Here is a 14,399-nt window from a genome sequence, read left to right as displayed (position 1 = left end):
TGGGGGCCATTACTGGAAGTCAGAGAAATTGATGCCTGTGACTAGTGTTGTTCCACAGGGATCTGAACTGGGACCTCTGCTGTTTGTGACATATATAAATGACACAGATGACAATGTAGATGGGTGGGTAAATTTGCAGATGATATAAAGATTGGTGGTATTGTGGATAGCGCAGACGACTGGCAAAGAATATAATGGGATATAGATCATTTGCAGATGTGGGTGAAGGAATGACAGATACAGTTTAACCTAAATGTGAAGTGTGGCACCTTGGTTGGTCAAATGTAAAGAGACAGTACACAGTTAAGGGCAAGACCCTTAACAGTGTTGATGAGCAGAAGGATCTTGGAATCCAAGTTCATAGCTCTCTGAAAGTGGCTACCTCACTTATAAGAGTGGTTAAGAAGGCATATGGCATGCTTAGTCATCCCTGTGCTATACTGTTCTATGTTCTATGATAACTTTCGGAAGAGATGTTTTCAACAAGTTGCTTCAAAGCTTTAAAGTCATGCCCCCAACTAAATTTCAGCAATTCACACACAGAAGGATCATAAATGCTTCAACTTTTACAGTATATTTTTCTGATCTTTCAGATTGAGAAAATAGTACATACTACAAGCTTAACTTGTATTGTTGATAGAATCTCAGGTGGTGACGAGAGGGCGTACAGGAGTGAGATATGTCAACCAGTAGAATAGTGTTGCAGCAACAACCTGGCACTCAACGTCAGTAAGACGAAAGAGCTGATTGTGGACTTCAGGAAGGGTAAACGAAGTAACACATACCGACCCTCATAGAGGGATCAGAAGTGGAGAGAGTGAGCAGCTTCCAAGTCCTGGGTGTCAAGATCTCTGAGGATCTAACCTGGTCCCAACATATTAATGTAGTTATAAAGAAGGTAAGACAGCGGCTATACTTTTATTAGGAGTTTGAAGCAATTTGGCATGTCAACAAATACACTCAAAAACTTCTACAGATGTACCATGGAGAGCATTCTGACAGGCTGCCTCACTGTCTGGTATGGAGGGGCTACTGCACAGGACCAAAAGAAGCTGCAGAAGGATGCATATCTAGTCAGCTCCATCTTGGGCACTAGCCTACAAAGTACCCAGGACATCTTTAGGAAGCCGTGTCTCAGAAAGGCAGCGTCCATTATTAAAGATCTCCAGCACCCAGGGCATGCCCTTTTCTCACTGTTACCACCAGGTAGGAGATACAGAAGCCTGAAGGCACACAGTCAGCGATTCAGGAACAGCTTCTTCCCCTCTGCCATCCGATTCTTGAATGGACACTGAAACTTTGGACACTACCTCACTTTTTTAAATAAACAGTATTTCTGTTTTGGCACATTTTTTAATACTCTATTCAATATACGTAATTGATTTACTTGTTTATTTATTATCTTTTATTTTATTTTATTCTCTCTCTGCTAGGTTATTTATTTCATTGAACTGCTGCTGCTAAGTTAACAAATTTCATGTCACATGCCGGTGATAATAAACCTTATTCTGATTCTGATTCTAACTCATAAGACAAGGTTATAAAACAGTTATAAAAAGTCATAAACAGTTCTGCAGACATTATGTATGCACTCAAATTTACATCAGAGACAATTTAAAATCACATACACCCAATTTACACCTATTATATAATTTAAATTTTCTAAACTCTCATGACCTATAGCCATAAAATGAAAATGAACTATATCACGAGGATACTGAATGGGCTGGATTGTGCAGACTACCCCTTGTGGTTCTGGACATTTGGCCAATGAAAGAAAACAGTTTTCCAGGAAGGAACTAGCTAAGATAGGCAACTTGGTCAGTATGGTTGTGTTGGACCAAGGAGTCTGCTTCCGTTATGTAAAACTACAACTGACAAACATGAAGACTGAACTCATTCATTTGTTCTGATCCTGGAGTTCTTGTGAAATATAGCAGCAGTGCCCAGTCTTAATGGAACTTCACAGCACTACACTGGGAAGTTGGCTCCTGCAAACTGTGTCAACTGAGAACCGATAGGATCAGAGGTCTCCTTTCATAAAAATTGTTCAATAAAGATTTAGGAAGCAAAGGGAAAGGTTTAACTACTTATCTTGAATTATAATATTATATTTTCTTAAATATTGACTTCTTTTTTTCAGATGTCTTTCAACATCAGAGACATTTAAAAATCAAATCATGCAGCTACTATAGAAGAATATGCCCTGCCTCTAGCTTTGTCACAATTAATTCTTACCAAGAGCATTTGAGGCTCTAACTTTAGAACTACTACACTATCAAGGCCATGTCACAATGACATATTCTACTAGACTCAAGGGTGCAAAAGACCAGTGAAAAATAAGCCCCCTAGATCGACACAAGGTATATGTGAGCATGTGAGGGGCCAAGTACAGTAATTGCACATTGGCTCGAGCCAGAACAATCTGTCCCAATGTTTTCAAAGTATATATACATTAAGGAAACCGCATGTGCAAGCATTATGAAATAAAATACAGCTTTTAAAAAAACTGCCTTGTCATCTGTTTATTTTCTAATATCCCACATTTTAGATGAATACATTTGTAAACTGCTTATTTCATTATTTACAGTTATATAAAACCTCAGATTTTTTTTCATTTCCTTCATTGGTTGATTAATGAGAAGAGAGGTAAAGAAAAACATTAAGAGAACAAGCAGGAAAATTGTGCTGCATAACCCAAAAACTGGCAGGTTATGGTGCAAACATGTTTATGCCTTAAGATATCGATCATTTATCTCAGATTGGAATGGATGAAATTAAAATCAGCAATACATAAAACATCTATATCAACCTGGATGCAATATTTTAAAGTTTATTCTTACTTATTATAATTCTCTTACCACTGGACATTTTTATGAAACTGTGCTTATTGACTTTTGATATGCAAGCATGTTATTAATGAAAACATTTTAACTTACGTTATATATTAGGTAAGACAGGTTTGAGAAAGCATTGTTTAGGAATAATGTCCAGAATTTCATTTGTTAACAGACACAAGATAATTGAATCTGTCCATTTTATATCAAGTTCTGTCACTCCTTATAAGTCAGAATTTTCTTTCCAAACAGATAATTGAATCTAATACTTTCACAGGTTAAAAAGTGCCAAATTAATACATATCATATCTGCTATTTATACATTTGATGTTGCCAAAGTGCAACTTAGTACAGACTGATCTTAGGTAAATTTTATCTTTTCTAAAATCTCTTTCATCTAGCACCTAATTGTAAAGTTGCAGCAAACATCTTCAATTTGACAAGTGCTAACTGACAAATTTTTGACAAATGAGGCAGAGGTTATATTTATCTTTAGTGACAACTGCCATCTCTTAAGTTATGCACTTTATTGGTCAGGGAAAGCTCATAAGAACTAGGGCATCGAGCTGTAAGCTTAAGGTAGCTGTTGTGACCAGATAAGAATTTAATCAAAACTGACATGCCAAATTCTCCTTTCATCCACAAGGTTCACCTTTGGCATATTTGAGAAACTAACATTAGAGTGGTTCAGAGATGAGCAAAAGGCTCCAATTTGTTGGGGCCTTTCCAGCCCATTGCAATTGCACAGTGTAATACTATATGTTGCTAGAAAATGCACTTGCTTATATTTAACTTTATAAAACAATGAAATGACTACTGTGGTATGAATAGCAGTAAAACACAATGGAATTCATTTTATTTTTGTTCAGGAAATATTTTATTCTCAGGTTATGCATTCTACAGTATTAATTCTTATTTGTGAAGTAATCTCTGCAAGCATGCTGCCATGTCAAATTACCATTATCATTCTATAACCATCATTCCAACATTTAGAAAACTTTCACTGGATTGGCATTCCAAATTGTTTATACTTTAAGCCTCACACTGGTTATATTTCATAAATTGATTTCACCTAATTCTTTTCAGTTGGACCATCTCTACAAAAAATAATAAGAGGTAAGGTAAATTAATTTACTTAAATGTGACCTTTTCAAGGAGAAAGTCTATAGCATTTTTAATAGTGAATTTCAATTTTAATTTCTTTGCTTCTCTTCTCCTTTCCCAAAGGCATTGGCATCCTGCATGATAACATAGTCCAGACTGGCCCTCAATACCTCAAACAAGTAGATACTACTATGCATTCAACAGAATGCAACATTTCAGTGTCAGAGAGATCATAGCTAACTATATGCATATTCATATACATTAATAATAATTGAATAAAAACAAAGTGGCTGGGTAATTTTCCCATCATAGCATTCTTACCTTTGAGTTAACCCAGTCAATTTTAGGAAACGATCCATGTTTCTTTTGGTTTGTATTGCTTACTTGCCCACTGTACAACTAGCTAAACTAATTCTTAAGATTTTCTGGACTAAAATGCTGATTTTGATCAGGGAACTTGTATCTGTAGAAAATTCAATGGAGCTGTCAAATTCTCTGTTATTGCTAATTCGGTATCCAAAAAGATACAAAACATTGTAAAAAAAAGTATATGCCAAAATCCTTTATTTCTGATTTGTAGTAACTACTCTGTTCTGTATGTCACAGTTCTAGCATGTTTCTTTTTATCTCTCTCCTCTAGACTGTTTAGCTGGATATCACCCAAGATCACCCAGCCAACACAAATCTGTCTCATCTGTTTTTCTCTTAGTCTCCATTCTGTTACAGACATTTCCATTATTCTCTTCCTCTTCTGTGGACATGTCTACTTTCCAAAAAGAGGTCAACAACCCGAAACATTGCTCTGTTTTTCTTTCTGTTGATACTGCCTGACCTGCTGAGAATATCTATCAATTTTTGTTTTTAATTTGATTAATATCAATTAGTGCAAGACAATTAAGTAACTTCAGAAATGAAAGATAAATGATCAAAACTGAATTTGTCAATGTTTTTCATTGAGTTTCAATCAGTTTTTAAAATATAGAATTCAAATATCAGAGTCTTTAATGGTTCACAGTACAAATAAATACATCTTCACAACATCCTTCAAATCATCTGTTCTCTGTGGTCGACATTACTGGTCCTTTGGCTAGTCCTTGAATTTAACTACTCTACCGTTGATGACCATGTCTTCAGATGTTAAAGTCCTAAGCTATAAAAAAGCTCTGTAAAACTCTACGTCCTTCTCCGAAGTGCTCCATAAAAACTCTGATGAATCTTTTTTATGCTGGCTTCTCCCGTCTTCTTTTCCAGTCCTGATAAAGGGTCTCGGCCCACAATGTGAACCGTTTATTTTCCTCCAGAGATGCTGCCTGACCTGCTAATTTCCTTCAGTATATTGTATATGTTGTAAAATATGTTTTGATTTAAAAGAACAATACATTTTAGTGAACACATGATTCTTTTGCGTTATTACATTGTTTAGACTAAAACAATATTTGTACTTAAAATGCAAGTTTTCATGGACTGAGAAACAAATAAATACCAATAATATTTCTTCTGTGACTGCTGTTGACTACCACGGCTATACAGCATTCAAAACCATTCAAAGCCAATTGTATGTGAACTATTGAAAAAATAAAGCTGTTTATACCTTTGAAATAATAGAAATTGCTCAGAACCATTAATTGGAACAAGTTAAGATTTATCCTGCAAAAAGTAATTGAATCCTGAAAATTGTATAGATGTTTTGGAAAGGTAACACTGTACAACTCAATTTATATTGACCAATATTTTAAGGTAAGGTTTCAATTATTAACACATTTGGAAATTTGTTACTTATGTTAAAAGTATTTTTAATGCCTTTGCTTTATTAGTTCAGTGACTGTTGACCTGAAGCAGAAAACTTACCTCAAATTCTGCATGCTTATGTACATCTTCAGCCCTCTGTCTGTTCAGAATGAACTCTGCCTCATTAGCCACTCTAACGATGTGGTCCTTCATTGCATGGCACAACAATCTTTTAAAAAAAGAGCATGATAAATCTTCCTTTTGTCAACTGCACTGTAAAAATTCTATGATGAATACAAACATACTCTGCATATTACTACATAAACCTCAATTACTTCCACTCAAAGATTCATAAAACTCAGTACATTATTTAACGCATTGCCAATCAATAGTTAAAAGTGTCATTAAAGTAACTAAGCAAAGCATAGATTATCTGCAATGAAGTTTTGTGTATAATTTAGGTTTAATAATCAATGAATAACAATTTAATCATTCATTAATAATGAAAAATTGTTTATCTCATTACCAACATTGTTTTAAACTACCATTTCACTTTGATGTAAATCAATAAAAAAGCACAAAAAAAATCCCAACTAATAATCATACAGGTGTCCCCCGCTTTTCGAACTTTTGCTTTACGACACCTCGCTGTTTCGAAAAAAGGCAGCGTGTGCCCCGAGCAGCCAAGCTCCTCCCCCAGAACTGCATTCTAGCCGGTATTGCTTAAACACGTGCCTGTGAGTATCTGTGCTTTATGTCGATTTATTTTGAGCATCCGTTAGCAAGATGAGTTCTAAGGTATGGGAAAAGCCTAAAAGAGCTCATAAGGGTGTTACATTTAGTGTAAAACTAGACATAATTAAGCGTTTCGATCGTGGTGAACGAAGTAAGGACAACGTGAGTTTGGCTTGTGGAAGTTCACGAAGATGATGTTGAAGAGGTTTTGACATCCCATAACCAAGAACTGATAGATGAAGAGCTGATGAATTGAAAGAGGAAAGGATAACAATCAAAACCGAACGCAGTAGCGAACGTACTGAAAGTGACGTTGTCCAGGAACTGAGCGTAAAGCAACTGCGTAAAAGTTTCGCTGCAATTGACAACAATGATTGCAGAAAAGCACGACTTTAATTTTGAAAGGGTACGTAGGCTTAGGGCATATTTTCAGGATGGTTTGAGTGCTTACAAAGAACTGTATGATAGAAAAATGCGCGAGGCTAAGCAGTCAAGCATACTGTCGTTTTTCAAGCCTTCCACATCAGCCACAGCAGATGACGAACCTCGACGTCGAAGCAGGTAGATATAGAAGAAGATGACCTGCCTGCCCTGATGGAAACAGACGACAATGAGATGACACCTCGGTGTCCCACCACCCCAACCTCTGATGACTCAGCCTAACACACCATCATCAGTGTTCTCGCTGTCTTCCCGATTCCAGTAAGTGATACTACACTGTACATATGTCATTTCTACTTTATATAGGATGTGTATTTTTACGTGTTATTTGGTATGATTTGGCAGCTTCATAGGTTAAAGGTTACTGGATAGAGTCTTCCTGCTGAGAGCACTTGCGCCGAGCGTTTCTGTCGAGAGCACTTCTGCTGAGAGCACTTGTGTGAGATTTTTGCTGAACTAGACAGTGCTTCAATGATTGCAGAAAAGTATTTCTACTTTATATAGGCTGTGTATTTATCATATCATTCCTGCTTTTACTATATGTTACTGCTATTTTAGGTTTTATGTATTGCTTGGCATGATTTTGTAGGTTATTTTTTGTGCCTGGGAACGCTAAAAAATTTTTCCCATAGTAATAAATGGCAATTGCTTATTCACTTTACGACATTCTGGCTTACGAACCATTTCATAGGAATGCTCTACCTTCGGATAGCGGGGGAAACCTATATACACCAAACTCAGTAAAAAGTACAAACCAAAAAAAATTGAGTTTCCATAACCTGTAGGGAAACAGATGAACAGCAGTTTGTTGACATGTACCTGTAGACCCAGCAGGGATAATGGCAATGAATTACAATGTTAAAGAAATCAGGAAACAGCAGTGTTAAATGTAGACAGGGAACCCCGGGAACAGATAGGAATGATAAAGGCCGGATACAATGGTTGATAATGGAGCTGAAGGGTGGGGGACATCCAATCTAAAGCCAACATGGAGATATTAACAACCTTAAACTGCGCTGTACTGTTCTTTGTTCTATATATGAAATATGGTGTGTCAACTGTTGAGTTTCACCTCCCTTAGATACAAAAATTGTCTTTTAGTACTTGTTAATTTCAGAGACTTCAGTAATCTGGGAGCTCTCTCTTGCATATACTCAAACATTTCATTGCATGAACACAATGAACTTGTGAGTGGTCTCTATCTAACAAAATCTTAACTGTTAATTAACAAAATCAATTTTGCTAATATGCAATGCATTATTTGCAAAGTCTCTTTTCTTCACAACAATCTTGTGATAATCTTATTCTGATTTTATTCAGAGAAAACCAGTCCTGTGGAGATTATGTGTAATTTTGCACATTATTAAATGTGCTTTTTTCTAATTACAGAGGTGCTTTTTCATTCCTGTAATGATCCTGTTTACAGCTACCAGCTATCCCACAGTGCACTTAAACCCCAGCACATTCATCAATAGTTCATGCCCGGCTAATTGGAGATAACTGCACAATTAAATTCAATTCTTAACCTATGATAAATAAGACCTTAAGATATAGCAGCGGAATTAGGCCATTCAGCCTATTGGGTCTGCTCCACCATTCAATCATGGCTAATTTATTTTTCTTCTCAACTCTATTTTCCTGTCTTCTCTCCATAGTCTTTGGTACCCTGTCAAGTTTAAATATATCCAATGACTTGGCCTCCACAGCTGTCTGTGGCCACCATCCTTTGGCTAAAGAAATTCTCATTTCTGTTCTAAAGGGATGTCCTTGTATTCTGGCACTATGTCCTCTGGTCCTAGACTCTGCCACTATTGAAAACATCCTCACCATGGAAGGCCTTTAGCTTGGCCTTTCAATATTTTCTAGCTTTCAGTGAGACTCCCCTTCATTCTTCTTAATTCCATTGAGTACAAGCCTAAAGCCTTCAAATGTTACTCATATGTTAACTGTTTCAATTCTGGGTATAATTCTCGTGAACATGCTCTGGACCCTGTCCAATGCCACACATCCTTTCTAAGATATGGGCCCAAAACTGTTTACAATACTACAAATGCAGTCTGGCCAATGCCTTATAAAGCCTCAGCATCACTTCCTTGCTTTCAGAATATCCAGCATTTGGAGATTTTCTTGGTGGTTAGAATTTTTAGCTATCCTTTCTTCAATCTATCCTAAAATATGAATACAGCAAAATATTATTCAAGCAAGTCATTTTAAAACACTAATCTTTGAAATATTAAATATAAAAATTTGACACTGATCAGTTGAATGAATCGTGTCCCAATCAAGTTACAACATTAAAGATACAATATAACAGTTATGTTTAATGATTCCTCTACCCTACAATGTCAATAAGAGCAGATTATCATAGATTTATGAAATGTATATTCAGAAATTTCAAATTTATGATTTTTCCTATTGGTTCTGGAAAAAGGCATTTAAAAAAATCAAATGAATATTTTAGCAGTGTATGATAATCTTCATATAATTTTTGTCTTGCCATTTCTCATGTCATTTATGAAGAAGCTCAATTCAAGACATTCTAAGCAAAAGAAAAATAATATGTCATATCAGATCCACACAAAATCTTAGCCAACCCAAACATAGCATAAACACATTAGTTATGACAACAGCACGCAGGACAGTAACTTGTGTCTAACTGATGTTATTTTAATGTACTGAGGAATCTCAACAATAAAACATACAATACATATTCCTTTAACAGATGGGGTAGCAGATGGGTTTACATGTTAAAATCCCTTTATCCTTCAAATGAAACTTCCCTACTGTTTCATTAGTTGTCTGCAAACAAACATATAAATATTGAATGCACAGTTCAGTGTTTTGTGGAAAATTAATATTGTCTTATGCTGATATATTTGCTAGGATACTGCTAATTAAATGTGGGTTATTTTAAACTCAATAATTGAACTATGTTTAATTTCATTATAATGAAGTTGGAATTAATCATTGGCAGATGGCTGAAGATAAAGATAATTCTCCCTATGAACACCATGTGTCCTTTACGGTTCCATATTTAGCAAAACAATAGCATAAAACTTTGTTACCTTCCTTCATTAATGAGTTCAATAAAGGCCAGTCCCGCATTCTTCTGAATGGAATTCTGCCATTCCTGGAAAAATAGCCAATAACATAGCATTATTTCATCATGAGTACTCAAATTGCAGATGTTATTTCACTGAAGGAGCCCATTGTACTTAGGCCACCCTAAAATGAATGTTAAATTAATTCCACTGCTCCAGCTCTTGGTTCAAAGGCTTGAAATTTATTGTTCTTTCACTGTGTTTATACAGCAAATTCCAAAATGCATTGTTTGATGTGTCCAAATACTGATATCAATACACTGAAATTTATGTCAACACCCCTTACACCCCCAAGCAGTTGTTGACTACTCTACAAAAATCATAATCATAACTCTCATAATTTTATACACCTTAGGAAACTTGGTGCTTGGTTTCTTTAACTCAAAGAAAACAAACTCTAAAAATGGCCAGTTCCTTGCATACTCAAGTCGTCCTAGCCATATCGATATCTTCATAAATCTCATCTATACCCTCTCTAAGGTTATCACATCCTTCCTACGGTACTGTGAACAGACTGTGCATAGTCTCTTATTGTGGCTTTCCTGTTTTATAAAATTCTGGAGTATGATTTCCCTGTTCTGGTATGGTATGCTACAACCAAGAAAGGTAGGTTTTTTTTGCTGTTCTGACCTGTCCTCCAAACTGCAGGGATCTGTGGATATAGAATCCTTCTATTCCTCCACATTTCTCAGCCTATTGTTGAATGTGTAATCCTGCTATCTCATTTTCCTTTCCCAAATGAATTACCTTACACTTCTCCGGATTGAATTTCATTTCCCATTTTTGTGGTTATTGAACCATCTTCCCTTCATTTACTACTTTCTTTCCCATTGCTATATCAACAGTACTCCCAGTGGTGATTTGGAAACTTTTAATTGTGGATCCTGCACTTAAGACCATATTGTTAATCAACACTTTTAAGACAATATTGTTAATACTTAGACATAATACAAAGGTGGAATATTAATGCATATATCTCCAGTCACTAAATCTCCTGCCCAACATTATTCTTTGTTTTTTTACTACTGAGCAAATTTAAAATCCAACTTGATGTTTTTCTTGAATTTCAATAGTTTTTGCTTCCACAATTCATTCATCATTTGAGACTTTGTCAAACACCTTGTTAAAAGCCACATATACTACAATGCCTTGTAAAAGTGTTCAGCCCCAACCCTTTGTTCACATAAATAGGTATTACCACAAGGGATTTTGATCAATTTTACTGACAATCTTTACTTGTGAATCATATGCTCCTTATATACACAGTAGAACCCCAAAACAGGGAAAATTGTAAACTATGAAAAACTGAACATTTAAAAACTGAAACACTGTCAGTTCAATAGTATTCATCCCCCTTTGCTCAGTACTTAGTTGAACTACTGTTACAGCCAGTATTCTTTTTGAATAAGTCTCTATTAGCTTTGCACAATGTGATGGAACAAGGTTTGACTATTCATCCTTGTAAAATTGATCTAGTTATGCCCGATTTTTTGGGAAATGGCAATGCATGAGGTTTTGCCCAAGATATTTGATTGGGTTAAGGTCTTGACTCTGACTGGGCCACTCAAGGACATCAACTTTTGTCATTTGAAGCCACTCTAAATATGCTCAGGGTCACTGTCCTGCTAAAAGATGGAACTTTCTCCCCAGTTTAAGCTTTCTGGCAGAGTCTAGCAGGTTTTTATCCAGGATCTTCTGTATCTAGCAGTATTCATCTTCTCATCAATCCTGACCAGATTTCCAGTCCCTGCTGCTGAAAGGCAACCTCAAAGCATAAATGCTACCTCCACCATACTTTATAGTAGGGATGGTGTTAACTGTGTATGCGTAGTATTATGCCACACGTACCACTGAGTATTGAGGTCAAAAAGTTCCACTTTAGTCAAATGCGACCATAAGACCTTTTTCTTCTAAGCGATACTTTGCAAAGTCTTTATGGGCAAAGATGTGCTTCTAATTTTAGCTAGGGCTTCTTCCTTGCCATTCTTCCATAAATACTATTTTTGTACAAGGCCTTAAAAATTGTGGAGCCATGAACTTCATTTCTAGTTGCAGCCACTGACTTCTGCAGTCCATTCACAGTGACTGCTGACGTCACAGTAGTCTCTCTTACAAGTGCCATCCGACGACTAAGTTTAGAGGGGTGGGCTGACCTAGACAGTGCGGCAGTGGTTTCATATTTTTTCCACTTTCTCAAGGCGAACTGCACTAAGCTCCGAGGTATGTTCAGTGCCTTTGAGATAGTCTTGTACTGTTTCCCAGATTTGGGCTTCTCTTATTATCATTTCCTTGACTTGCCTTGCATGCTCTTTTGTTTTCATTTTAGTTTGATCTGTAGAAAATCTACCATACTGTTGGACCTTAAAAGAGCGGAGGTATTTATTCAGGTGATCTCCAATTTTCTTCATCAACATATTGGTTGAATTGTTAAGGTATTATAGAGTATTGCACCTGAGGAAAGTTAGTGTGGTAATTACAAAGGGGATGAATACTTTCTCAGCTTCACAATTTTCATTTTTAATTTTTAATGAATTGTTGACAGGTTTTGGTATTTTTCTTTTGATTTGACATGATGCACAACATTTTGTAGATTAGCTCAAAAATCCTACTTCAATATATTTTACATTTACAAAATGAGACAGTAAAATGTGAAAATAGTTGTGGGGACTGAATACTTTTTTAAGGCACTCTAAGTCAAATGTGCTGTTCTTACTGACACCTTAATGAATCCATGTTGAAAATGATTAACCCATGTTTATTCACATTCTTTTCCATAAATTCTTCCAAAAGTCCTTGCAACATTAACGTTAAACTAACCAGAGTTCGATTATACAGTTTGTGCTCTTCTCTTTTTAAGAAAAACTGGTGCAAAGCTTCACAGTCTTTCAAATGTTTCGAAATTAAATTGGTACCAGTTCCAATTGCATTTAACAGAGGCAAGTACACTTAGTTCATAAAATTAACAGCTTTATTATATAATTGTCAATGTAATGTAGAAATAAAAAAACTAGAAAAAATGGTATTTTATTACAGCTAATTGCTATCCCATGATTGTTCATTAAAGACAATTGCACAAAGCAAAAAAGAAAATAGTATTTTGATGTAGGTAACTACCAGCTATTTTGATCTAGTAAAATAGTTATTTAGATATATGTATACTGACCTTAGCCCACTTAGGGAAAGTGAGCATGGCTTTGTGAGTGGCAGGTCATGTTTCACGAGCCTGATTGAATTTGCTGAGTGGATGTCAAAGAGAGAGCAGTGGATGTGGTGTATAAGGATTTCAGTAAAGTGCTTCATAAGGTTCCCCATGGTAGGCTCATTCTGGAGGCAGGAGCCAAGGGATCCCGGGAAACTTGGCTGTACGGATTCTGAATCAGCTTGTGCATAGTAGGCAGAAAGTGGTTACAGATGGAGCATATATTGCCTGGATGTCAGTGAGTGACCGGTGGTGTTCCGCATCAAACAATTCTGGGACACCTGCTTTCTGTGATTTTTATAAATGACTTGGATAAGGAAATGGAAAGATGGGTTAAGTTAGTTTACAGATGACAAGAAAGTTGATGGTGCTGTGGATAGTGTAGGTTGTTAAGGACTATAACAGGATGTTGATAGCTGGGCTAAGTGAATCAGAATCAGATTTATTATCATCAGTACGTTACCTTAGCAACAGAAGTTCAATGCAATACATAATATAGAAGAAAATAATAATATGATAATAAATAATAAGTAAATCAATTACAGTATATGTATACTGAATAGATTGAAAATCATGCAAAAACAGAAATATATACTAAATAAGTGAGGTAGTGTTCACAGGTTCAATGTCCATTTAGGAATTGGATGGCAGAGGGGAAGAAGCTGTTCCTGAATTGCTGAGTGTGTGCCTTCAGGCTTCTGTACCTCCTACCTGATGATAACAGTGAGAAAAGGGCATGCCCTGGGTGCTGGAGGTCCTTAATAATGGATGCTGCCTTTTTGAGGCGCCGCTCCTTGAAGATGTGCTGGGTACTTTGTAGGGTAGTACCCAAGACGGAGCTGACTAAATTTACAACCCTCTGCAGCTTCTTTCGGTCCTATGCAGTAGTCCACCATCCCCACCCCCATACCAGACAGTGATGCAGCCTGTTAGAATGCTCTCCACAGTACTGCTATAGAAATTTTTGAGTGTATTTGTTGACATCCAAATCTCTTCAAACTCCCATTGAAGTATAATCGCTGTCTTGCCTTCTTTATAACTGCATCGATACATTGGGAACTCATTAGGTCTTCAGAGCACTTGACACCCAGGAGCTTGAAACTGCTCGCTCTTTCCACTTCTGATCCCTCTATGAGGATTGGTATGTGTTCTTTCGTCTTACGCTTCCTGAAGTCCACAATCAGCTCTTTCATCTTACTGACATTGAGTGCAAGTTTGTTGCTGGACACCATTCCACTAGTTGGCATATCTCCC

General features: G+C 36.3%; 1 protein-coding gene across 4 annotated transcripts in view; it reads right to left on the bottom strand.

Annotated features, from left to right (window-relative positions):
* The window catches only part of nbeaa (neurobeachin a), an 868,656-nt gene that overhangs the window by 395,776 nt on the left and 458,481 nt on the right, over positions 1-14,399 (bottom strand). For all 4 annotated transcript variants that reach the window (XM_063054331.1, XM_063054330.1, XM_063054328.1 and 1 more), the window contains 2 exons: positions 9,911-9,975; positions 5,790-5,898 (listed from right to left, as the gene is read on the bottom strand). In XM_063054331.1, the coding sequence (XP_062910401.1) occupies positions 5,790-5,898; positions 9,911-9,975 (174 nt within the window). The remainder of the gene's footprint in view (positions 1-5,789; positions 5,899-9,910; positions 9,976-14,399) is intronic.

This window comes from Mobula hypostoma, chromosome 7 (genome assembly GCF_963921235.1).
Source record: "Mobula hypostoma chromosome 7, sMobHyp1.1, whole genome shotgun sequence".
NCBI classification, from domain to species: domain Eukaryota; kingdom Metazoa; phylum Chordata; class Chondrichthyes; order Myliobatiformes; family Myliobatidae; genus Mobula; species Mobula hypostoma.
This window is presented reverse-complemented; position numbering and strand designations above follow the sequence as displayed.